This window comes from Mycteria americana, chromosome 19 (assembly GCF_035582795.1).
Source record: "Mycteria americana isolate JAX WOST 10 ecotype Jacksonville Zoo and Gardens chromosome 19, USCA_MyAme_1.0, whole genome shotgun sequence".
NCBI classification, from domain to species: domain Eukaryota; kingdom Metazoa; phylum Chordata; class Aves; order Ciconiiformes; family Ciconiidae; genus Mycteria; species Mycteria americana.
Window position 1 is genome coordinate 7134716 of NC_134383.1, and position 23310 is coordinate 7158025.

At 45.8% G+C, this 23310-nt stretch overlaps 1 protein-coding gene across 11 annotated transcripts in view; it reads left to right on the plus strand.

Moving 5' to 3' along the window:
• ARHGAP32 (Rho GTPase activating protein 32) overlaps positions 1-23310 on the plus strand; it is a 263478-nt gene that overhangs the window by 221792 nt on the left and 18376 nt on the right. For all 11 annotated transcript variants that reach the window (XM_075521301.1, XM_075521303.1, XM_075521295.1 and 8 more), the window contains 4 exons: positions 1672-1821; positions 17916-18018; positions 21216-21360; positions 22096-22178. In XM_075521301.1, coding sequence (XP_075377416.1) covers positions 1672-1821; positions 17916-18018; positions 21216-21360; positions 22096-22178 — 481 coding nt within the window. The remainder of the gene's footprint in view (positions 1-1671; positions 1822-17915; positions 18019-21215; positions 21361-22095; positions 22179-23310) is intronic.

Below are 23310 nucleotides of genomic sequence, written 5' to 3' on the forward strand. Positions count from 1 at the left end.
GAAATATGTTAAGGTCATTGGAATCGGGTTTGTTATAAATAGAGGGACTACATCAACACCTGGTAAAATAGAAGGAAAAATACTCAGCTGTTTAAAGGGATTAAAACATCATGAAGCATAGCGTGGTATAACCTTGTTCTTGGGACAAGGTTTTTCATGTTGTCTGGTTGAAGCATACCCTGTCTGCCTGTATGAAGCATTACTGCGTAAATCTCTCTCTTGCCGAGTCCCGACTTCCAAAGCCACTCACAGAATTTCAGGTTGTTCGTGTTGCCGAGCAGTAGCGATGCTGAAGAGATGTGCCTTTGTCACCAGGGGTCTTCATTGCTATTCTGTTTTGTTTGAAATAGTGTTACTCTGCTGAAATTTGACTACACTACGTATGGTTTTAATGCAGGTGAAATACACGGTTGTCTTTCCCCTCTGGGATGCGAGACAGGAGCAGGGCAGAGTGATTGCTGGTATTGCCTTGCAGTGCTGCGGGAGCCTTTACAACTTCCTGGAGCTGTAAAGGCTTCCTCACAAAGCACGGCCTTTTATACCTAGTGATTTGTTCTTTTCAATAGAGCTCTTCTGTTGAAGTTAAACTGCTTTTAAATCATGTACACAATGGCATTTTTGTTGGGGAGGCCAGAGCCCTTTTGCTTTCAGAGTGGGCCTCAGGAAGAAAAGTTGACATTCAAGGGCGTTGTTCTGCTTCCCACTCAGACCTGTGCTCGGCCTCTCTCCCGGTCTGCGTGAGTTTATTTGTGTCACCCGCTTCTGCCCCGCGTTACTCTCCGCTCCCTTCGACTGTGGATTATGCTCCTTAGTGGGACTGGATGGTTTTAACAGGGACCGACTTCACCAGCGTAACATAGAGACCGCACGGCATTGCGTAGAGAAACGGAGCAGAAGGGTTGGAGGGGTGGCTCTGGAGCGATGTTCTCGTCTCTTTGTGGACTTCTTGTATTTATTCTGGAGGGGATAAACTGCATCTCTTCAAATCAGCTGCCTTAGTTTTCTCTTAAATAAAACAAAGACAGTAATGCTTTTATCTTGCAAAGGCTTGAGAAGACTCAGGGAGCTGATAATGCCCTGGAAGGGACCGTCCCTCCACAGTGGCAGCGAGGTTCATTAAAATTGCAGGTGTGCTGGAAGGGCAGTCTATAGCACTTGGAGCTAAACGTCCTCAAATTGCAGATGTTATTAGTCATTCGTTTGTTCTGGAGGCGCCTAAGACTACTAGAAGGAGAGCCAGTAACAAAGCATTTATTACTGCTTGTAGATCATATACCGTGTTTGTCGATGTACATGAGATTACTGGTTTGGGAAGTTTAGCCTTGTTCATTTTTCCAGAGATGAAAATTGTAGCTCTCAGGTGCTGCCCACTGTCCAGTATGCCATGACAGTCCTTTAGTATGCACCCACCTGAAGCTGCTTTGCAGATAAACGTGTCTTTGTGTTAAATTCTTCCATTACAGCTGCCTCCTGTTATTTCTGCACTAGCCAAGAATTAGAACAAAAGCCAAGTCTCTGCTTAGTATCGGACCTTGGAAAATCTGTTTCTGTAAATAATTGGTATTAATGTTAGTACAGTTCTTACGTGCTCTGTAGAACATGTTATGCTTGGCCTTGCCTAACTGAGCCAAATCTAAAATGAAGTGGTTTTTTTTTTATTTTGTTGTGCAGTGTCGAAAAAACACGGCAAGCTCATCACCTTCCTTCGTACATTCATGAAGTCGCGCCCAACGAAACAGAAACTGAAACAGCGGGGGATCCTGAAGGAAAGGGTGTTCGGCTGTGACCTGGGAGAGCATCTTCTCAACTCTGGCCATGACGGTAAGAAACAATCCAATTCTTGAGTTCTTCCTCTGTTGGGAGTCTTATTTCAGGGTGATCGTATCTAGCAAAGGGCTAGTCGGTACTAGCGGAGAAACGTGTAACAAAAATCGAAGGCTGAAAAATAAATTGAGGCTAATGCTAATAAGAAGCAAGCATTGTGGTTCGATGTGGGAGCCCTGAAGATGGATGGAACTACTGCAGATGAGTTCTCAACATGCCTGAAGTCTTCGAATAAATATTAAATATTCTTTTGCAGGAAAATACACTTTATTATGTGTCAGTGTCAATGAATAATTAACTGGTATGTTAAATCCATATATTAACTCAGTAGCTTCCTATGATTCTAGCACAACTTGCAGTGTAAATCCTTCATCTGCCTTTTCCCTTGATTTCACAGAATTTACAGGAATTAACTGGATATTATGTTTTGTCACAGCTTGCTTTTCTCTCAGTTTGTTACGGTGAGTTTTCTGTAGCTCTTCTCGGTCCCTTTTGCCTTCCCATCAGGAGTTTAGGGAGGTAGCAGAGCAGAGCTGTCCATTCCAAGAAAACATTACACAATTGTTACTACTCTTCCTCGGGTGAACTTTCATTTCACCTGCTCTTTCCTACCCTCTCGCTGTGACATCTCCAATCGAGCCTGTGAAATCGGGGAGGTACCTGCATTGCCGAGTAGCAAACAGAGGACTTGAATTCTTTCACAGTTCACTACCCAAGGTCGTTCCCATAAATGGCCCATGCTGAGGGTTATTTAGAAAAGCAGCACGGAGCAGCCGTGGGCTGCAGCCGCTTTGCCCAGGAGTTAAAGCCATCAGGAAAGTAGTGATGGGCGTAGCGTCACTGTCTGGCGATGTCAGCTTGTTGACCTGTTTCATGTTTTTGCTCCTTGCCTAATGCAGTACATTTTGCAGTAGACCTCTTATGCCAAAGCTGTTCATCTGACATCTCCCGGCTTTTGCGTGCAGGCTGAAGGAGAAGGTACGTGACGTGGGGTAGGAAGGGAGTTTCTCTGTTAAATTTGTTTTCGGTGGTACTTCAGACTCCTTGTTCGTATGAATGCCTTTTGGAAAAGGGATGGTAAAGGGTGGGGAGCTGTTTCGTGCACTTTTTCCAAGTGATTCAGTTGGTAACGGCAATGTGCGCTCCCTTGCCTGACATGAAGTGTTTTACTACCAGTTGGTGAATAATATGAGCTTGTTCTTATGGAATCAGGACTGTGGCAAGGCTCATTGGCTTGTTAATTGGAACCAGTAGAGATCTTTATTGCTGGGGCTTGAAAAGCGTCAGAGCGCCAGAAACTGGATGGTTTGGAGACAGAAACAGACAGTAACCCATGTAAGAACTACATCAGGAGTAGGTAATTTACACCGCCGGGTAGCTATGGAGCTGGTTTTATGTTCATGCTGTGGGAGCAATCTTGGAGGGCAGGAGACATGCCAGCAGAGTGAGCTCATTAATGGGAAAGAGAGAATTCTCTTTTATCCCCAGCCCTCCTCCTGTCCATTTTAGTTAGGCCCAAGTCAGCAATAATTAAAGCTTTTCCCTGCCCTCTGCGCTGACTTCTTCCCCTGGCTTTAAGGGGTGCGCATTTTATTTTGCAATAAAAGACACATCCTGAGCTGAACCACACTGTTCTAACTCCACTGGAGGCTCCTGTTTGACGGTCTCTAGGGCTCACTTCTTGTTCTGGTCACTGCCCTCCCATCACGTGCAAGTGAGTGACTGTGATGGAGCTGTGCTAATGAGGTCTCTTCATCTGAGAAGTTACGAGTTGCTTTCGCCCTTGATTTAATACCTCTTTCCTAACTCCTCGGAGTGAAGCAGGTCCAAATTGAATGTTGCTAACAGGGACATGTCTCCATTTCACACAGCAGGGTTGGTTTTTTTCTGTGTGATTCAGCTCTCTGACCTGTATTCCAAGTGACGTAATCGCTGGGATTGGTTTTGTGGAGACATTTCTGGGTTCCTGTGAATCAAGCTCCGTGCATGCACAGCATTTTAAGATTCCCTCATTCCGCAGCGTTAACGTTCCTGGGCCTCAGAGCCAGCTGCAGTGCTGATCTGCTGCAAGGGGACTGAGATATCACAGGAGACCCTGAGTTGAATTAGATAGAGCAAAGATGCAGTCCTGCTCCTTCGCCTCAAAACCGGAACATGAAAAAGTATTTTTATAGGAGCACAGAGTACTGTAGCTGCAGTCTGTGCATGGTACCTACTGGTAATGTGTTGGGATTACGACCACAAAACATCTCAGTTCAGAAAACAAAACAAACCAGAACCCAATAGATTCATAGATTTGTTTAGGTTAATGCTAGTTTTGGCGGGTTGCTGCCCAATACCCAAAAGATTTAGCAGGACTGAAGGAGAACATGACACTGTCCACAGTGTTTGAAATGAATTGCAAGGCATTCCTGTGCTCCTCAGAAACGCACTATTGAACCAAACTGGAGTTATGTTAAGAATTTTATTAATTATCAGCTTTGGGAAGCTGACAAAGCCCAAATTCTCAAGACTTCGCTGTGAAACAACACGAGCAGTACCAATTTTGCAGTCATGAACATCTGAAACTTTGCTTGTCGTTCCAATAGGAAGTGGTGAGAGAGGAGCAGACCGAGAGGATAAAAGGGATAAGGAGGGACAAGAACTGAAAGAGGCCTCATGTTTTTTTACTAACACTGTGGAGGCAGCTGGCTCGGATTGCTTAGCTAGGAGAAGAGCGTGTTTGCTCTCGGGTGCCTGTATACCCCGAAGGGAATTTACAAACACAGAGGAAATGTTTTACCTACTGCAGTATGTTGTCTTTCTGTGGGCTCAGCAAGTAATCACTCTCATTCTGCAGCCATCGCGCCTCTTTCAAAAGGAGAATAAATTGGCATGAGATGTACAGGAGGAAAGCCATGCAGAAATGTGACCCGTCTTGCTGCTACGGAGCAAGAGCCCAGGTGCTACCATCCTGCAAAGCTCCGTACACGTGCTTTATGTTCAGCCCGCGCCGAGTTCTGAACTGGCAGAGCATTTGTCTTAGTTTACCTGAGTTTTTGAGATTAGCCTTGTGCTGAGGCAGGGTGCTCCCTCTTCTGAAAGGTTCCTCGCAGGCTGGCGTGACAGAACTTGCGGTTGCTAAACTTCAGGGCATAACACATCTGTTTATTGGAGTTTCTCCCTAGGGGAGGGTGTCTGGGTACGATGGGACGAGTGGAGCAAGCAGGCTGGTGTTGCCTTTTCATTTTGGATGAGGATGCAGTTTGTAATTTTTTTTAATTGATGTGTATGGGTCTGAGAAGTAACAGTATAAGCAGGTATAGGGAGGGAGGTAAGGATTTTAACAAGTGTTTACAATAACAGCGGTAGGGGCGAGTGCGGCACCTTAAAATCTTTCTGTGTGCCTGGTGATTCATGTTGGGGATTGCAGTAATTATTGGGCTGGCAGCTGGAGACAGGCAGCGTCCTGGTTTTTGGATTGGTTGGGATGATTTTTAATTCCAGTTTGTAGTGTGCTGACACTTTGAGCTCCCCCAGCAATGATGGGGCCCTTCTGTGGTCGGAGTTACACCTCCGCGCGGTGCGAAACAGTGCGTTCCCAAAGGCCCTTGCGGACAAGACAGCCGCGAGGGGAAGGAAGCGTCGTTGTCCGTTTCTTAGATGAGGATCTGAGTCACGGGCAGATCACAGGATTATTTTCCAAAATCATCCGTGTTCTAAGCTGCTTTTAAGAAGGGGAATTAGGAGCCACATGTGCTCCTGGTCACTGGGCTGGGGTGTACATAGGTGTGTTGCTTCCAGGGAAAGTAACAGCGGTCTGTCCTTCTGGTTCCTCTTCTCTGTCACACGTAGTCCTGAATTAGGGGCTGGTACCTGTAGGAGTGACACCAGTTTTGATGTGAGGGATTGACTTTGCTGTTGGGTCTAAATCTAGCAAAGGTTGTGGTGATACTCCCTTCAAGTATGTGGGTTTGCGCAATACCTCTCCGGTCGGCTCTAGTCACCCAGTGGAGCCTGCTGTAAGAGGCCCGTCTCCATTTAATTTTAGTGCGTTATTCATTTGTTGGCTCCTCTGGGTTTTGAATTTTGAATACTTCCCCTGCCAATGAAGCGTCATTTGGAAGCAGACCAAGCTTAGTAGGGGGTAGCTGTTTCTTCCTCGCCCTGAGAGACGTTCCCAGTTGGTTTGGTGCTGCTGACACCTGCCATGCCAGTTTGTTTTATGGAGCTGTGAGATGTGGCAAATTCAGCATAATCCCTGAGTCGTGAAGAGGCCTTGTTCCCTTTGTAGGTAGAGAGACTATTTTCCCCATAATTTTTTTCTCTCAAAGGAAACCAAATAGAACTTAAATTTAGCTCGACCCCAATTAGAAAGAATTGTGCTTGCAGAGGATGTGTTTGTTTAGTGTGGGAGCTGGTTAAATAAATGCTGCATTGCAGCATCTGTACCACGTCCTCGTTTGTGCCTCAGAATATTTTGAAACGGACCTCTCCACAACTTCTGAATTTATGACAAGTGTAGGAGTCCGCAGTAATGTGGTTAGCAGAAACTTTGTGCCCGGCTGCACGGAGAGGCCGGTGGATTGGAAAGCCGGGCAGGTTCTTGGCAGAGCGCGTGGCCAAGGTTACGGCTTTATGCAAGGGGCTGAGGCGGGCTGGACGGAGCCACAGTGCCAACGGGGAGGCCGGGCAGTCGCAGGTTTGGTGTTGCGGTTGCGGTGGTGCCGTTTCTCTCTGGCTTCGGGAGCTCACCGGTCGGTCGGGGTCGGTTAGCCGCCGCGCAGCCGGGTCTCTGGCGTGGTCAGCGGGCCAGAGAAAAGCCACGTGGCTTTTCTGGGAATAAACGAGTTGTGAGCTGCAGCAGCTGAGGGATTACCTGACCATGTACTTTATAGTGAAATGCTGCTGGAATTGCTTGGACTACAGAGGATGGGGTGTACAATACTGGCGGTTCTTTTTCTGCGCTGAAAGTGTTCCTCTTGCCTGGGGCTTGATAAGGGTGGTCATTTCTCCCTTGGCGATTAGAGTGGAGCACGGGCTAACCCTGGCCTACCCTAAAATGGTGGTATCGGGTGTTCATTTCATGAGGTAATCCATACAAGACAGCCAGCTCTGTTAACAGAGGATTTTGTAGACAAAAAGCAACGGGTATTTTTTGCACCTCTTTATGCATTTGTTGCATTGATACAGCGTCAGCTTCCATAATTGGAAAAAATGGATTTAGAAATGGCACTCATTTTCAATCTAAAAGTTTCCCATCTTGAAGGACCTATACCTCCTTTTCGAATTATAAGAAAATACCAGTGATCTGTCATCAACAGGAAGAGGTATTGCTTTTCTTGCTGAAAAAGTAAATAAATGCCTACAAAAGACAGAGTTTACTAACACACCTGGTTCTTGTGCTCTGTCCTTCCTAGTCTTCCCAGTTCCCCAAATTTATTAGGAATTATTTTGGACAAGTTGGGCAGGGTTAAAATAAAAAAGAAGATGAAAGCTGAGACTTTTCAGAACTGCGTGCAAGATCAAATTATAGCAGATGGGGGATCTTGATCCGGTTGTATACGGGGCACTAGCAACAACTGTTTGCAAGGGATGGAGGTATTCTCCTGTGCTGGCTATTGTGCTCTGCAGATAAGCTCCTTCACAGCACCTTGGGATTTCTGGTGGCGTCACAGCTTGGTCTGGATCCTCCGGTGTTACCCTTCCCTTCGAGCGATCCCCTGGCTGCAGTTGGGTGACGTAGTTGCCTTTGATGCTAATTTATTGCAGGTTTGAGTCTAGGGAGAACCCTGTTACCAGAACAGAGAAACACAAGGAATGAGATCTCGGGCAGCGTCTTGGCAGAGACCTGTAAAAATCTGGTTCCCCTTAGCTCAAGCAGAAGTTTGGTAATCTATACGTCGTCTCTTTGGTTCCTAGTATTAATGTGAGGAGTCCCTTTTACTAGCTAATAATTTTCATTATAATAAAAGTCTGCCTGGCTGGCTTTGGATCTTTGCCATCTGGGAAGGAAGCCTTGATTTGGCATTCAGGACAGCTGAGTCTTAGATATTTATTAATTTTAGTTTTTCTTGATGTTTTAACTCTTAGAGGGTAAATTTAACCACTCTCTCTCTCTCTCTCTTACTGCTAGAGAATGAAATTGAACATGACAAACAAGAAGTAAAGCAAACTTTGCTGAAAAAGTAGGAAGTTATAAAATATTTACAACATTGTTGCTTTTTTTCCCTTCCTTTCTTTAAATACTATCTTTAACTGTAAACACAAGGCAGCCCCTGAAATCCAGCAACTTCCAATTCATGTTCTGAAGGTCCAGGCAGAATCCCTGCTCGTGATGTCCTTGATAGGGAATTGCTTTGCTCCAAGATTTTTCACTTCAGCAAAAGCATTTTTCGCATTTGCAGAGCTTCCATCAGAAATAGCCCCTCAAGCTTTACCTGCACCCACTACAGTTCCGATAGCAAATAGTTACGTGGCGGTGCAGCAACCCTGGAGCGTCGCTCCCCAAGTATGCTTGGAATTGTTATGACTTGTATGCTGGCAACCACATCAATAGATTTCTTTAAGCAATTGTTCTTGTTCTTATACAAAGGTTTATTGAAATGCTGCGCGAAAAAGGTAGGTCATGTGTGTTCACCAGAACGCTTCCATCGGGACGATGAAACAGGCCACGGTCATTACAACGGGCTGAGGAGAACGTTGGCTGTGGATGAGGCTGAAGGTTTGGATTAGATGCATTCGTTCTGTGAATGAACCCTTGGGGCATTTTTGTACTTTTGATAGGTATTTTCGGAGTATCCAAGCTGACAAGTTTGAATGTGAACTAAAAAGTTTCAGACCTCCAAGCAGGTTCAGATCTGGCATGCTGCTTTTACTCCTGTCTCTATTTTTAAGCATTTGTATGCCTAAAGGAGTTCATGATTAGGACGTACATGTGAGTTTTAAAGGATTTGTTTGCATGTCTCTTTTCTGCTAAGACATTTCTCGCGTGATTTTGGGCAAGTCCTTTAAAGTAGGATTCATCTCCTTTACTCTTAGGCATCTAGCAGGTATCCAGGTCTACGGTCAATTAACGTTGTAGCCCATTGAAGCAGACGGGTGTATCTGGAGGGTGATCACCCTGTCTACCATAATATAGGTGTTTTTAACAAAAAAAAAAAAAGTGGATCCTAACTTCTGCATTGGCACAGCAGGAAAAATAATGCATCCTTACTTACCCAATGATTTTTCTAATGCCCTCCCTGATATCTGGGGAAAGAGAGCCATAAATAAAACGCACGGCAAGCGGGGGATTCATATACAGGGCCACAGCTCACAAATCAGGGGGTGTATCGTGTTTCCTGACAAGCCTACTTAATGCAGGTATTGAGGAAATTGGGAATCCTGTTCTGCCTCCTTAAAGGTCTTTTCCAACCTAAACAATTCTATGATTCTGTGATTCTATGATTTTTCTGTGCGCTATGGTCCTATTGAGAAAACTGAAACTAATTGTGTAGTACATGGCTAGTCATTGTGAAAGGGCAAATCCTGCACCGGAATATTTGATTTAGTTCACAAGAAATTGTAAGTGGTCTGTCGGTGCCCATGAACGAGTACAGGAGACAGCAGCCTGTAGATAGGGCGGACGTGGTTTTCCATCAGTAAATTTTTCCCACTACTTGGAACTTTAAAAGTTGTTCATAAGCTGCATGCCATAGAGATACATTAAACTTTTTCTCCTCCCCAAATGATTTACTTTTGTGCCTCCAAAATCATGAGTAAAGGGGAGGATTTGACACGTACTCTTACTGATTTGCCTTGCGTGGTGGAGCCCGAACTGACCGTCTCTTTCTTACGATCCTTTATTGTTTCCTGCTTGTTTTACGTTCTGCAGTGAAGAAATACTGGCCTGTCTCAGCACTTCCACTTGCCTCTGAGTCCGTGTTTGCCACGGCTCTGCGCACAGACAGTGTAAACGGGGGACAAAAATGGTTGTAAAGTTGCATTCTGGGGCAGTAATGCAGTGGGGCTGTCGTGACTCGACGGCCCCTTTGAGCTCACAGGTAATATTGGTCATACCCTTCCATGCATCCTGCTGGCTATTATTTCATTTGGCTATCCCTTTTTTCAGGAGGTTGGCAAGATATTGAAACCTGTCGGCCTCAGACATGCCAAAACCAGTTTCCTTTCAGTATTTCACAAGTTATAGTAACGTTTTAATCAAAATCCATCTCCAGAGGACTTGGGCAATCAAAGACCTAAGCTGTAGTCAAAGTTCTGGCTGGCGAGCTGGAGCCGGGCGCTCGCGAGCTCTAAGCCCGTCTCTCACGCACCTTTCGTGGCCTTGGGGAGCTTGCTTGATATCTCCGCTTCCATCTCCACGCTTGTAAAATCAAAGTAATGGTCCATATCTGCCCCCAAGGTGCCACAAGGGTAGGTTTCTAATACTTGTGAAGTACTTGGAAGATTAAGAGCGTGATAAAAACATTAAATAGTATTTATTCAAGTGTTAACACAGGTTGGCATGCTAGATCCACAGTAACCTTGTGAATGTCTGTAGGAAATAAGTAAAACTTGTCTGTATGTATCCCCTATATTTATTTTGTACTTTGGTTGGGTTTGCATGATTTCACAAATCTAAACGTGTCAGCCATTTTGGACACCGAACAGTGCCGAATTCGCTGGAGCACTTCTGTAAATCGTGAAAAGCCTGTGTGTTTTAAGTGCCTAAATGTTTCTTCCGATCCAGCGGTGTGTGCCTCTGCACACACGCACCCGTGTAACCTAAGAGATGGATCCGGCAGCCTGGCCAGAACTGCAATAGTTGACCCAAATTGCAGATGAGCAGAGAATATTCCACTTCCTGCAGATGCGTTCTCTTCTACACAAACTCCTTCAACACAAGTTGATACTTTTAAAGGCCAATAGTTTTGAGCTATTTTGGGCAAATTTCCAAACATAACAGGCACTGTTATTGCTTCACCATCTGCCCTATGAATTGCTGGAACTCCAGATTATTGGGTACGGGGTTAGCATTACAAGAGGTACGTAGGGTCCCCGTGGAGAATTACTTGTTTGGGGGAAGTAGTTGCAGAAAGGGAGAGCAAGCTTTTGCAGTTAAGAAAAGAGACAGTTTCTCTCTCCCCTTCTTTTTTACCCTGCCTGCAGCTGTGAGAAGAGAAATTCTTTATGCCCGGGTGACCCAGAGGACAGCAGGGAGTTGAAAATTAATTTGCATTTCGAAACACTACAGCTGTAGGGGGAACAAACATGAGAAAAAAAATGGTGCGGTCCGTACAGGAATCGCTTGTGCTCGTATCCCTCCTCTCTTAACGAGGTGGATAGTGTTTCCCCTCTCAGCTTATTGTAGTAAGTGTAATTGATCTAAACACCTAGCGCACAGCCCAAATACGAACATATTAGTAGTACCTTTATTCCATTTGTGGATATTTTGTATTAAAAACAAAAAAGCCAACTCCAGAGAATTAGGTGGATGCAGCCCGGGAGATTACAAAGGCTCCAATCGTTGATACGAGTGCAGTCCTCAAGTGCAAAAATGCCCTGGCACAGACATACCCACAACATCAAGAACGTTGCTGATACCACAGGGCTTGAAAACCGTGGTCATCTACCTCCCTAGCTTGATGCAACGCAGTGGGATTTATGTTTCTCAGGCTTGAACTTTGTACTTTATTTTTACACAGTTCCTGGATAAGCTGCCATAAAAAAGTCCAGTCTTAAAAAGCAGAGTCCGGTGCCAGAGGCCGATTCCACAAATGGGCACCCCGTGGTATCTGCTCTTGGAACCGACTCATGGTTTATGGCCCCCTCTGCCATTATTGCCCTTTCCCAAGTGCAAAAGTCACACTTCAAATAAAAACGTTGCATGTTACCAGGAAATAGTGCAGCTTGTGATAGCTGGCTCGGACTTTACTCAACTCCTCAACAGCATAAATAATTTTAATGTGGGTCACTTCTTGGAAATCAGGAAGAGAGCATGTTGGAGGAAGTTTGCTGTTTGTTTGGTCTTGTACTTCTCTCTTACTCCTGGTGATTCCAACGTGAGGACATGGATTTAGGGATGAGACAAAAATCCTTAGAAGAGAATCTTTTGAAGTTTTGGGGGTTTTTATTGAATGTGCAGGGGGTGGTGGGGTCTGCGTGTTTATAAAATGACACATGCGGGCGACTCGCTGGGTGGCAGGGAGCCGTCCTGCGGAGGGTGCTCCTTATAGAACGGGGCGATAAAAAGGAAGCCCTTCACCCCTCTGTCCCACGCCTTCGGTGTCACTTTGGCTGCAAGGCGGAGGGAAGAGTTTCAGAAATGAGTAGTCCGAAATGAGGTTCCTAGAAAACGTTATAGTCTGAGTTATTACAGGTTTTTACTGGGTTTTTTTTGGAAGATACTTGGACAGTTTTTTTGCAAAAGTGAGCTAAAAATAGGAAGAATGATTGGGGTAAAAGCAACTGGATTTCTTCGGGTGAGGGTATTCATTGTTAGGTAACCACGCGTTAATACGGCGACGAAGGCAGGATTTGTTGTCTGATTTCAGCTGTCTAGAAGCTGTCGGAGTCTCAGCTAGTCACAAAATCCCAAGAAAGGGGAATGATGCGGTTTTTGTATTGCACTGGGTGTTCTTGGGGTGCTCTCCCTCTGCATGGGCCCGTCCTTCCTCACGGTTTATAAAGGCAGCCTGGACAATTAAGAGTGAGCTGCCTCCACCTACGCTTTATCTTGTGGCTGATTGTTTAAATTGATATTCTTGTGGCTCAAAACATGGCCCTTAACCTTCTGTTACATTCCTTCACTCGGTTCTGGTTTTTTCATACGCTGCCTAAGTATCGGTACACGTGCTTGATAGCCGGGGCTCTTACCTTTGTTGAGGAGGTTCAGAGTGGCGCTCAGGACGGTTTATTTCATTTTCCTTGCGTCTGCTGGGCTGCAGGTTTAGCTTTCTGCGGTTGTTTGCTATGCGTGGAATTCAGCTGAGCAGCTGCATTTCAGCGTGCCACGGTCCATTAACCAGCCAAAAGGCCTGGCTTGCGCGGCAGTTCACCTTATTGCTGTAATATTGTGAAAACGACACTGCTAGAGGGGAGCTTGATGGGAGGCCTCGTTCCCTGGGCTGAACAAATAGTTCTGATTCCAGTAATGTTCTAAGAAAATACAAAAAAAAATAAAAATAAAGCAAGCTTCCCAAAAACCCGGGGAGGGAACATTACAAAAGATTAAAAAGGAAAAAATAAAACCAAGGCGATAGGAAAGGAAATGTGCCTGATTTCAAGATGAATCCAAATGTTCTTCAGAATGAAAACCATAAAACTTCTGCTTCCTCTTAATGGCAAAGAATTAACCAGTTAACGAGCCCTAGGAGATGCAATAAACCTTTCAAACCAGCTGAGAGATGCTCAGGAATGAGTTGAAAAAATTCCTTTAGCTGCTATGGTGATGAAATATGCTAGGGTCTCCTTTATTGATGTGTCCACGTTTCCAGCCTCTTGCGCTTTCTTTCTTGGAACTACCTGTTATTTGAGACAGCAAAGGGAGAGAGGGAATGAGGGAAGGTGAATGATTTTGGAGCGGGAGACCTGTACGGTGCTCAGATTCGCACGAAGAGGGAGGTGCTCAAACGGAAGCACCTGCCAGTGGGTCGTGGCAGGCTGCGGCTGAGTCGGTGACTTTGTTGCAGAGAGATTATCTGGAGTCGGTGGCTGGAGACCGTATTGCTCAGAAAAGAAATAAACCCGACAGTGAGTATTTGTATGCTTTTGTTACGTGCCCGGGAAGGGCTGCGTGCTGGGTTTAATAAGCACAGGCGCCAGTTCTGGGCACGGAGGGCTGTTGGGGCTGGAGGAATGTACTGCGTGCTGCCCTGGGCTTGTTCCCTCCTTGCGTCTTTCCCGAAGCGGCCTGCTCGTGGTGGTTGTCAGAAACCGGGTGCTGAGCTAGGCGGACCTTTATGGCCGTTAATACAAACCGCCTGCGTCATCAAGTCTGGATGTTATAATTGCAGGAAACCACAGTAATTAACTGGCATTAATAGAATTTTAGTGTAGATGCTACTGCATCCTATGAGAAGAAATCTCCATCGGTTTCCCGCTGTGATGCGGCTGAGATACCTTTCTGATTCAAATCTGGTAATTGGTTTGGGATCTAGAAGCCAAAATCAGGACCGGAACACCGAGAAGTTCACCTCTGCAGCCGGGGAGGGATTTGTGCAATGGACAGAGATAGGGACCTGAAGAAGTCACAACGTGATGTCAGAAGCCACTGTAGGTGGTGGATTCGCAAAATTAAGTCTTAGCTCGTGCTGTCATCCTGCCGTTTCATTCTGGTGGTAATAGACACTATTCCCTCCATACGTGTGTATATGCATATATGTAAATGTATATTTAGCTGAAGGGCTTGGGATTCAAAGGGGAGAGGGAGGTTAAACACGCATGTAATTGTCAGGCGTCATCTTTGTTGAAAAATCAGAAAAACCAGGTCACCATTCCAGCAAAGGGCCTTCAAGTACAAGTATAGCCCTACTTGAATTTCAGTCACTGCTCCAACCATGCAGAATTCCCCCAAAATATCTGTGGTGCTGGCATGATATATTTAGCTTAAAGAACAGATCGTCCTGGTAGCCAGATTAGGAAGTGCGTAGAACAAGCCTGCTAGAATTTTTTCAGTGTATATTAATTATTCAAACTGTGCCCAAGATCTTCCATGACAAAGAAGTACTTCAGGAAGCGCATTGTTGGCGCTACATCCCTCGCCTTGCCCCTTGTTCTCCCTTGACCTGATTCACATTGTCACAACAGGTTGCTGCTCAGCCGAACCGGTACGTAAATACCATTCTCGCCATGCTGTTTGTTTACACAGCTAGGTAAACCCCAGAGGGTAAGGCCTTGGAAGCGTGCAGAGCTCGCTCCCTGCGGCACCGGCCTTCGATTAGGCAGCGCAGGCGGGTGTCCTAGCGGTGTTCGTGGTCTGTAGATAAACAGGAGAGCTGTCTGCGTAGGCTCTCCCACGGTGCGTGTGCATCGCCCTTCTCGGACGGTAGCCGCCTCCCTGGTAGGAATTAGGCAGGCAGGGAACGCGCTCTTTATTTATTTGCTTATTTATTTATTTCAACGGGTGCTACTAATTTCAAGGGGACCCTTATTGAGATTCTGGCATGGACCATTCCAGTCTTTGGGAGTTTGCAGCTAAGCGTTAGCAGATCTCGCCACAACGCTTCTTAAAACTTGGGTAAACTCCTTTACCCAATCCTTTGCGACTCTCGTAGTCGGGCAGCGGGCAGAAGGAAATGCCGCTGATGCAGTGCTGAGCCCAGCGTCCTCGCTCGGTTCACTGGTGAGATTTGCGACCGCTCGCCTTTTGTAATGGGTGGTGGTGGGGAGAGACACGCATGTGGACATCTCACAGTCTCGCTTGGTTCTCAGTGAAACCAAAATGAGCGTGAGCCTAGTGCCTCTTGCCATCTAGGGTGCTCTCTTTTGTCACAGAAGAAAAGACACCGCTGTGTCAGCATCTAAAGCCTCGTCCTTTGCCTTCGCTGCAATGGACGGTGCTGTTCTCATCTCTCTGCTTTCCTGCACCAATTTGTACCTGGGTTGCACTTGTCTCCTAACGCTGTAGTGCAATGCAAAACATATTTTATCCCTTTTTGGCAACTGCTTGAGTATGATATAACTCCTTCACTGTCCACTTAAAGCCTTAAAAACTTTCTTCTTCTTCAAGACACGTTGAATCTTTTTGTGTTAAGGGGTAAGTGCTGTCCTCCAAAAATGTTTTTTGAAACGGTATTAGAATTTAGGGCCATCTGTTCCGCCTGCTCTGTTCCCAGACATGTAGCTTACGGTGTTGTGGATGCCTGATGTACATTTTACCAACATGCTCTCCAAATGTGTATTCACTCAGCGGGGAGAAGCTGTTGCTTATCCCGGCTCAGATGCCTAAATGTGTGTCTGGTCGATTCCTAATGCCAACAGTTGTGGTGCTACTCTGAGCTCGCAAGGCTGCGAGAGGTACCTTCAGCTTCAGAGCGGATGCTGAGGTTTCCTGCCGCAGATGTCGTCTGGCTGCATTAGTGGAAGTTGAGTTTTCCATTGCACCTGCAGGGGAGAGCAGAGGGGATCGCCTCTGCTGGTTTTCCTTCCCCCCAAAAAGCAGCACTTGGTTTCCAAGGCTCTTTCTATGCCATTGCTTAATGTACAAGGGGCTCTGCTTGCCCCACAGTCTGCACCATGCTTTGGAAAACAGCGAGAGATGCTGCAGATGCCCAGTACCGTAATACTAGAGTCTGGCCGACTCGGTTTTGACTGTCTCTTGGTATCTTTGAGTATCGCAGGGCCAGGGCCTCATCTACTATAGCTGAGCCTGCGTGATTGACGTGCCGCAGGGATTTACAGGTTTTGTTCTGTCCTGCGCTCGAGCGCGCAGCAGATGTGCCCTTAGCCCAGGGTGCACCTGCTGATTTCCAGGGCACCGTTTAAAAAGAGCCTTTTCTCTAGCTGTGTGAGTGTTTGCTGCGAGGCGGGAAAAAAAGCAGGGAAGGGGCTGGGGAGGGGAAAGCACAGAGCATCTAAGTTCAGTGGCACTTAGGGGAACTGACTGGCAGATGGCATTTGCTGCTTGATATAAGGGGATTTGCCACATGACCTATTCAGAATCTGTCACATGGCAAATTGATCAGACCTGGCATCTAATGTAAGAATAAATCTAGATCATCATAGGAGCTGTAGCAAAAAGGTGGCTTGCAGAGGAGTCCACAAGGATCTGAGCTTTCTCCATGAAGATTTGCTGATGCTCACAAGAGCTCAATCCTAATTTTCTTTCTGTGTTCAGGGCAGTTTTATCGCCCTTTTATAAATAAAGTAATTTGCTCCTCCTTAAGCTTACAAGGATGGACAGATCGCTCCGGCAGTGGATGCTGCATGAGGCCAAGAAGTCAGCTGGAAGGAATCGGTTGGTGAAGTGGCTTGAATATTAACTTGACACCTAATTATATCCTCCGGGCTTATTTTTTCCATTCTGTCATACCCTGGTCTGTCTGCACTTTCTGTGAGTGTGGTATGTTGTGTAGCTATCTAAGTCCAGTCACGCTTCGGTAGACGTTGGGGATGAAATTATCAGTCGTAAAAACTCTCCTGGCCCTGGTGCGCAGAAAGTAGCATCTCCTTAACGTTTATATTTGCTTAAACCAAGCAGTATAGGCTAATCCTGGATAGATTTGAAAACAAAGGAAGTCTTTGGCCAAAGAGAGTATTTACTCAATTTTATAGCTCTTCTGGAATGGAATTTAACACCACAGTTCTTGTGGGAGTTGTGATGGGACCTGCACTGTCTCTGCCTGACCAGAATTGACTTTTTTCAACCTGATTCATACCCTGGCGTTTCTTTAAAGCAAAGAACACCTCTGACCAGTCTCCACATCAACTCCTAAAGTTAAACTTCTTACAGGCTTTCTCCTTGTCGTGGTTTAAACCCAGTCGGCAACTAAGCCCCGCACAGTCGCTCGCTCACCCTCCCCCCACCCCGGTGGGATGGGGGAGCGAATTGGGGGAAAAAAAGGTAAAACCCATGGGTTGAGATAAAGACAGTTTAATAGGACAGCAGAGGAAGAGAAAATAATACCAATAATGATAAAAGAATGTACAAAACAAGTGATGCACAATGCAATTGCTCACCACCCGCCGACTGATGCCCAGCCCGTCCCCAAGCAGCGATCGCTGCCCCCCAGCCGGCTCCCCCAGTTTCTATACTGGGCATGACGCCGTGTGGTATGGAATAGCCCTTGGGCCAGTTTGGATCAACTCTCTTGGCTGTGCCCCCTCCCAGCTCCTTGTGCACCCGGCAGAGCACGGGGAGCTGAAAAGTCCTTGGCTGGTGTAAGCAGTACTTAGCAACAACTAAACCATCAGCGCGTTATCAACGTTATTCTCATAGTAAATCCAAAACACAGCACGATACCAGCTACTGGAAAGAAAATTAACTCTATCCCAGCCGAAACCAGGACACTCCTCTAAGGAAGAACTAAAGCAGTAGCCCAGCTGGGCTTAGTTTATGGCGTCTGACAAGACCGCAACCTGAACTAGACTTCAGTAACATCCTCAACTAACCAACACCACTTGTTCTTTAGTCCCCCAGGTCCTCAAGAGCTGCACTGAATTCATTGAGAAGCATGGCATTGTGGATGGAATATATCGTCTGTCTGGGATTGCGTCCAACATCCAGAAACTACGGTAAGGGCGCCGTGTTTGACAGACCTGTTTGCCCGGGACGAATGAGGCACGCGCTAGGTTCAAAGGCTGTGCTTTCAGAAGCCTGCACTGTGGCAGTTGTGGGGCCGACTGTTCCAGCAGCTCCGATGCGGGTGTGCAGTCTCGACTCGATGGACGGTACGCCGGGTTTGCCACCCTTTCGGAGCACCGCAGGGTTGTTCAGTAGAATTCACTTTGCAGGAAGTTTTCCTTCAGGATAGAGTATCGGAAGGCTCTGGGATTGTGGTGTCGCTGCGCTGTCGCATTTCATTCCTGTTTCCTCTTGCTCCTGGAGCCCTTTTGAGCAGCTGATATTTCTCCTTGCTGCTTTGGACTCCTGGCATATTAGCAATTAATTGGTAACATGCAAAGAATACTTGCATAATTCTTGGTGGGTGGCATTGCCGTGCTGTGTGGGGAAAGGCTAGGTGTGTGCTCCACAGTCAGGAGCTGTTCTCACCGCAGTAAATGCTCTTTCTCCTTTTGTGAGGCTGTTCTTCCTCCCGTCATTTGGTATGCATTTTTTCGGTTGTGAAGGGACCGAGAGTACCTAGTGGGATGTGACTAATTCCGGCGTCGATCCTAGGCCCACGGCCCCACAGAGGCAGCAAAGGGGTATTTTCCATAGGAAGGATGTCCTTTTTGTACCAGCTATTCCCAAGTTCAGTGGACAGGTTTGAGCCGGTACCGTTACTGTACAAACCCTTGTCTGGATTGGCTTATTCTAGTTCAGCTTAATCCTGTTTCTCATCACAGCAAGTTCCATTTTAAAAATCTGCTCCCGAGGCTTTGATATGCAGGCTCCAAAGACTCTGATTGTTGCTGTTGCCCACAGTGGTCTTGGCTGAATAAAATGTTTGCCCTTCTTGCTTCAGTTACATCCCTTTAATTCCCCATTTTGACTTGTGCTGGACCATCTTTCTAATCGCTGCCCTAGTCCATTTTTTCCCTTTGTGTTGCCAAGACCGTTTTCTCCTTCACTGTTTTCCAAAGGTGCTTTAAAAATGGTTTTCTAAAACTTCAATGGCATAATTCCCTGGTATAGTACAGAGAATGAAGTGACAGCCTATTTTTCAATTTTCTGAGATGTTCCAAAGACAAAAGCAAATGAGTACATGGCATAACTTTCAGACACTGTCCCTGTTGTTCATCTAAATCACTACGGATTTTCATTAAGTGTCTGATTAATGTAGGACACATTGCTTTGCTGTAGTTTCCAGCTATATAAACAGATCATTAGGCGTATTTCAAAGCTAGGGCTGCAGTATCCTTATAAATGAGTCACTGTTCTTAAGTTTCACATAGAAGAACTGGATCTCCCGGATTTAAAGGGCTTTTTGGTTGGAGAGAAAGTTAGAGAATTTATTCCACATGGGAGATTTACTCCAGGACAGAGGTTGGCTCTTTAGTAGTGCAGTAGCTGCCTTTGTTTGGCTGGTAGGCAAAACAGAGCGAGTGTTGAGGTGGTATGTGTATCCCTGTATTCTGGCTCTGGCTTTTTTGGGGAGACTGTGAAGTTGTATTCTTCTAACAAAATCTTCCTTTGGGGTCTCTAAATAACATGTAGTTCTCAAAACAGCCAGTGCAGAGAGAAGAAAGGCTGAATGTAGTAGGGCTTTCCCTTTCTTCGCTCCGTATTCTGCTTCTGCAGGGTAGGTCTCTTGACACAGCCTGAGATTTATTCCTAGGGAAAATATACTGGAGTAGCAGGAGTACTGGAGCAGGGCAGGATGTGGCCAGGGAATTTCAGCCAAGGCTGAGTGTATTTGTATGGGGTGGGTTGGTGTCTTTCCCTGATCTCCCTTCTGAGCTCTCTCTCCTTCTGTGGAGCCAAGTGCAGGAATTAAGTTTCTCTCCCAGCTATGAGTAAGTGATGAGTCAGAACGTGCCTGTGGGAGCAGTACATACTGAACACTGAGGACTGTGGCAGAGACCTTTATTTCCTTCTTCTGTGCTGTCTTTGGGATGAGGAACTGGGGCGGACTGTTCACCCTCTTGTCTGAAGAAGTAGAGACCTCTTCTGCCCCCCCGCCTGGCATAGTATAAATGGCTTCCCTCACGCAGCCTTCGTGTCTAGGGGAAGGCAGGAGCTCCTTCCTCATCTTGTAAGGGATGTACGGTTGCCCGCTGCAGTTACAAATACGCCTGGTGCCTTGGACACGGGTACAAACTGGTTCTGTCCTGTAGGCAGAGAGGCGAGCTCAGTGTTTGAGCTGTGCTGAAGGCATGTTTTGTGTTACAAGTTGCCTGGTGTGGACAGGGGGAGAAGCCAGGGACGTTGCCACCAAGCCCCCGACATTGTTGTGGTTGTAGTGTAGACAGGGTGACTCCCCGCGTCACGATAAGCCGTTTTGGTTTACAGCTTAAAGACAGACCCTTGTAGAGAAACCGAGCTTCAGCTAGAGCAGCCGTGTTCTCGCAGCTCCCCGTGGCCTGACTCACCATGCTAGCCCCTGCAAATCTGTCCTGCTAATTTGAAACAGCACTTTCCATGCACATATGCTAGCACTGAGCCAGCCCTTGGCCTTCTAAGCTCAGCTTTTATTTCATAAATGTTTGTGATGTTGGTTTTTTTCTCTCTCTGAAATCCAAGGGAATACTCAGGGATTTTCTTCATGTGGTTCCTGGCTCTCTTCACCCTGTAGCAGAGGCGTGCGCAGCTCAGCAGCTTGTCCCCAGGGAATTTCTGCACAGGCTAGTTTCCACGTGCAGCAGCTGCTGATGGCACTGCTCTTTGGCATTGCTTTATCACTGCAATTTCCAGGCCTTTGAAATGCAAAGGGACAGCAGCTTTCACTCAGACCTGTGGGCACTCCTCCTCCGGGCAGCTCCCAGTTACAGCCTTCGGGAGTTAAATATTCAGATTGTCTCCATGGTCTTGGAAGACAGTCTCTGGAGACTTTGTGAAAGGCCCTGTTGCAGGAAAAGGGATTGCAGACTAGCTGATCAGTTGTACAACTAACTGAAAATGCCACCTTAGAAGAAACAAAAAAGTCTCACTTTGGAAAAATCCAGTCTAGCAGCAGCACCACAACCATGGGTCGTGTGGCTTGGTGACTAAGTATGTGTTTTTTTCCTGTAAATCAGGAAACCCTCTCTTGACTGTAATTTGCGCTGGGTTTATATTTTCATTCCTCCTTTTCCAACCCCTTTGCCCATTTTTCTGTTCTCCTTACCAGCCACGAGTTTGACTCCGAGCAGATTCCTGACTTGACAAAGGATATTTACATCCAAGACATTCACTGCGTGGGCTCCCTCTGCAAACTGTACTTCCGCGAACTCCCGAACCCTCTGCTGACCTACCAACTCTACGAGAAGTTCTCAGTAAGTACAAGGCAATGCCTTTCACTTTCCACTTCAGCGTGACTTCATCTACACAGGTTGAAGAGAGAAATGCTGAAAAGGATCCAGCAGCAAGCTGGACCTGTCTTCCACACACCTTTCTTTGTCTTGCTTCTGCTTCAGCTGGGATTTTTAGAGAGATCAGAAGGACATATCTCCAAAATTACCGGCCTGACAGCACTCTGGTTTGTGCTACCTGCACACCACATTCCCACTTCTGCTAGCATGCTGCCATTTCAAAAGTGCAGCGGTGCCCCAGGTTTGAGGACCCTTTTCTGTTTCCCCTTTAGGTTTACTCATGCGTGCCTCTGTCCCCACGCCACACCCTATTGAGTCCACTTTTGGGGCCCCAGTAGAAGGTTATTGGGACACTAACAATGCTTTGCAAGAATTCTCCTATCGTTTGCCATTCCCCCGTGATTTCTCAAACAGGAGTGGGATTAGAAGCAAACGCTACTTGGAGCTGAATGCCCTCTGCAAGGAATTGCTCTGTACATTTAAGCTATAAAGTGGCCCAGATCTTGATTTACTTGGCCTTTCTCACACGATCTGTGTGCCGATTAGTCCCCAAGAGACAGACACCTCCCTGAAGGTAGAGAAGAGCAACACAATCCGCCTCCCTGCTGAAGAACGGTACATTGGCCACGTGGTTCAAGATGCTGTGGCAGGTATCTAGTCTTATTATTTGCAGCTAAATCCCTTCCTGCCTTGTTCCAGGACGCTGTTTCTGCTGCTACAGATGAAGAACGGTTGGTTAAAATCCATGATGTCATCCAGCAGCTGCCCCCTCCTCACTACAGGTTAGTGCAGCCTTTGCTCTGGTTGTAGCTTGGCATTTTCTTATTGCTAGCGGTTCAGGAGTGAAATGATACGATTCCAGTTTCCCCTCTCAAGATAGCCGCACTGTGCCTCTGTCTATTCAAATGGTTTATGGCTATATAAAGTTGATTTATATTTGAAGTAGCTCATTACCAGACAAACACGATATACTTTGCATAGTCTTACTTGATTTCCTTGGAAACTAGGTAGAGGAGGCAAATACAAGCTTGTTATGTCACTAAGGAAATAGTTTTAGGGGGGGCGGGCACAATACCAGCTCTAGGAATCACAATTAAGTGAAACGTAGCCAAAAAAAATTGGTTCAGGCCGTCAGTTTAATTTGCTCAAGTGTATTTTGTCTCCACTTCCCCCCCACCGATAATAGTAACTAGCAAATTATAACAATGCTCTAGTAGAATAAATAATGATAATATGTTGTTTAAAAATCACCAACTAATTATAATAATATATTCAATCAAATTAGTATTAATTAATTGGTGATATACTTAGTCACGACGCATTACCATATAACAACATGTTAATGGTCTTTAGTATTAAAAAATTATGGCAGGGTATGGTAAATAGGCATCAGACTAAAAAGTATGGTGATTGGTATTAATAACTAATTATAATACTGTCTAGGATTCTTTAAATAGTATTAATAACTAATAGTAAGTAGTCTTGACAAATTATGTACTGTAGAGGGTATAAACAGCTAATTGCGGTGTATGTTGAAAGTTATTTAAATGTCAATAACTACTGTAATTAGCTAGACCCATTGCGATGCTGTGTCCCGCGTGGTTTAGATGATGACCGTTTATAGTGTATGCAGAGGGATATTTGGCTATTAATTTCTAATTATAATACTTTATGATAATCATCAATTGGTGTAGCAGTTTATTATTGTATGTTAATCTGCAGAACCAGTCATGACTCTGTACCCTGAGTCGCCAGTGGTAATGCACAAAGTTAGTTATTTAGATATTGATAACTATTTATAAAAATGTGTGTTAATAAATAGTTAAATATTAATTATTGTAACGTATGGTGATGAGCTGGACAATTGTGTTATTTATACCACTCAATTCTGAGTGGTATAACTATATATTATTT